The sequence below is a fragment of the Penaeus japonicus genome, unplaced genomic scaffold (genome assembly GCF_977035675.1).
Source record: "Penaeus japonicus unplaced genomic scaffold, GWHDUDI00000001_assembly GWHDUDI00000004, whole genome shotgun sequence".
NCBI classification, from domain to species: domain Eukaryota; kingdom Metazoa; phylum Arthropoda; class Malacostraca; order Decapoda; family Penaeidae; genus Penaeus; species Penaeus japonicus.
Window position 1 is genome coordinate 17,721,640 of NW_028234406.1, and position 2,500 is coordinate 17,724,139.

At 32.7% G+C, this 2,500-nt stretch overlaps 1 protein-coding gene across 1 annotated transcript in view; it reads left to right on the forward strand.

The window, feature by feature from the left end:
• LOC147471952 (carbohydrate sulfotransferase 11-like) overlaps nt 1–2,500 on the forward strand; it is a 28,684-nt gene that overhangs the window by 2,434 nt on the left and 23,750 nt on the right. Inside the window, exons 3-4 of the mRNA XM_086535793.1 lie at nt 1,608–1,732; nt 2,008–2,177. Of these exons, the coding sequence (XP_086391919.1) occupies nt 1,608–1,732; nt 2,008–2,177 (295 nt within the window). The remainder of the gene's footprint in view (nt 1–1,607; nt 1,733–2,007; nt 2,178–2,500) is intronic.

Below are 2,500 nucleotides of genomic sequence, written 5' to 3' on the forward strand. Positions count from 1 at the left end.
TTGTCATTGTTATCATCATCTTTATCATCATTATTGTTATCATTATTGTTGGTGTTATTGTTAATGTTATCCTTATCAATATTGCAATTGTTATTGTCATAAATATGCATAAATATATGTATATTTACTTCTATCATTATTATTATCTTTATCATTATTTTCACTATCCTTATCATAATTTGTAATTATTATTATTATTATTATTATTATTATTATTATTATCATTATCATCATTATTATCACTGTTATCATTATCATTATTATTGATATTATCATCATTATCCTTATCATTATTCTTAGTATCCTTATCTTCATAATTACCATTACAATTATCATTATTATCGTTATCATTATTTTATTATTTTTGCTACTATCATTATTATTATTCCCATTGTCATTATCAATTTTATCATTATTATTATCATCATCATTTTACTATCATTATCATTGCACTTATTATCATTATCATTATTATTATCTTTATAATTGCTAATGTTAACATTTACCATCATCACTGTCATCACAATTATCATTATCATTATTGTTATTGTTTTCTTTATCATTAATATAACTCTCATCCTTATGATCGTGATTATTGTTCTAGTTTAATGTTGTTTGGTCTCAGTAATCTATTTTGCGATAATGTTATTCCCGTTATTATTATTAACGCTTTTTTATGATATTAATGTCATAACATTTTCATGGGTGTGTGGTTACGATTTTATAAGAAAACTAAAAAACATTACTAGAAATAATAATGTTGGAGTTTGCTTGATATTTTGTTTAGTCTACCCCTCTAATGATTATACATCGTTTTCTGTGGGATCGCTAAGAGAGAGAAAATGGACATCGCCTTGCCTGGGCTTTTGTTTTGTATAATAAGCAATATATTTTTATAATGTCAAATTTCCCCGTGAATGTTCTACTTACTACAATTCTCAGTAATTTTTATCTCTAAATAAAATGCGTTTAAATCAACAATACGTGTGTATGTATATTCATGAATATGAGAGAGAGAGAGAGAGAGAGAGAGAGAGAGAGAGAGAGAGAGAGAGAGAGAGAGAGAGAGAGAGAGAGAGAGAGAGAGAGAGAGAGAGAGAGAGAGAGAGAGCATGTGTGTGTGTTTGTGGGTTCTGCCATTTGATTAATACGTTGATATGAGAAAATTTGATTTGTATGATTTTTTTTTTTTTTTTTTTTTTTGGGGGGGGGGCGTCAAAACTTGGAAAATAAGGTTTGAATACATGAATACTAAAAAGTATATAGTGACAGCGGCATGATAATTCTACGCATACCAGTTGTAGGTAGTGTATGATACCGAAGGCATGATAGGAAAATAACAATGATAAACTATCATAATGATAATGATAATGATGCTGAAAATGATCTCATTACTATATGTTGATAACATACAAATGCCTTGTTTATTATTAGCAAACAAATGCCCATGAGAGAGACAGTATAGTCAGGGACCATATTGACAAGTAAATAAGGTTTGAGCTTCCCCATCTCGATTCAAATGATCTGTATGTGAAATAGGATTCATTGACATGTCTTATTACGTCACTCAAGCCACACGTGCTTATTCGAATCATACGCTCGAAAAGGTGTTCGGAGGCAAAACCAGAGCCGGTAGTGAGAGTGTTAACGTTGTACAGCTGTGGTCTTCTCTATGCCCTTACCGTCTGCTTTTTTAGTGAACTCTTGAGTCTTGTGAGGTGGAAGAATGCATGTGGATATACAGTGGTTATAGTTTTGTATTGAATATGTTGCATTTTACCAACACCGTGTCGCAGAGTTACTAAAGTGTAACAGTGTAAATGAATATCATTGGTAAAAAAGGAAAGAAAATGCTTCTGCGTACCCATTTCGGAAAACTTTTCTGCGCCTTCCTCTGTCTAACTCCGATAATCATCACAGTTTACCTATACGTAAGATCGGAGAGCGGCAAGAATACGTCGCGTGTAAGAATACATAAAGATAACTCTGTTGATTCTAATTTCCAAGTGACTTCGGGTAGCATGGAAAATAAGGTCGCTCAAAAACTAATGGAGAGGAGGAGATGGGTGGAGGGCACTTGCAACGAGAGGCAGTTCACGTGCCGCCTTAATAACACCCTGAAGTTCCATATTTACCCGTTCCACGATTTCAATGCTACTGTGTGTACTATAGCGAAGGTAGTGTTTGTGTGTGTGTGTGTGTGTGCCAGAATTTTTGCTTTAATGACAATACATGATTACGTATATATAGATCTGAAAACTATGTACATGAAACATGTACTGAGAATTTTAAATCAACTTTTGGAACTGCCTATGTACAACTGCTTTTATGACACCTTTCTAGCACTTTTTATGATTGGTAAGCACTTTGCCATGCTGAAACAACGGCAAAAAAACACAATACACAACGAACTTCTTTTGTGTGTAGTGGGTTTTACTGCCAATACTTTTCATGCTACATGTACTGGTCGTCCCCGACATTGGGTAGAGATTGTATTGCA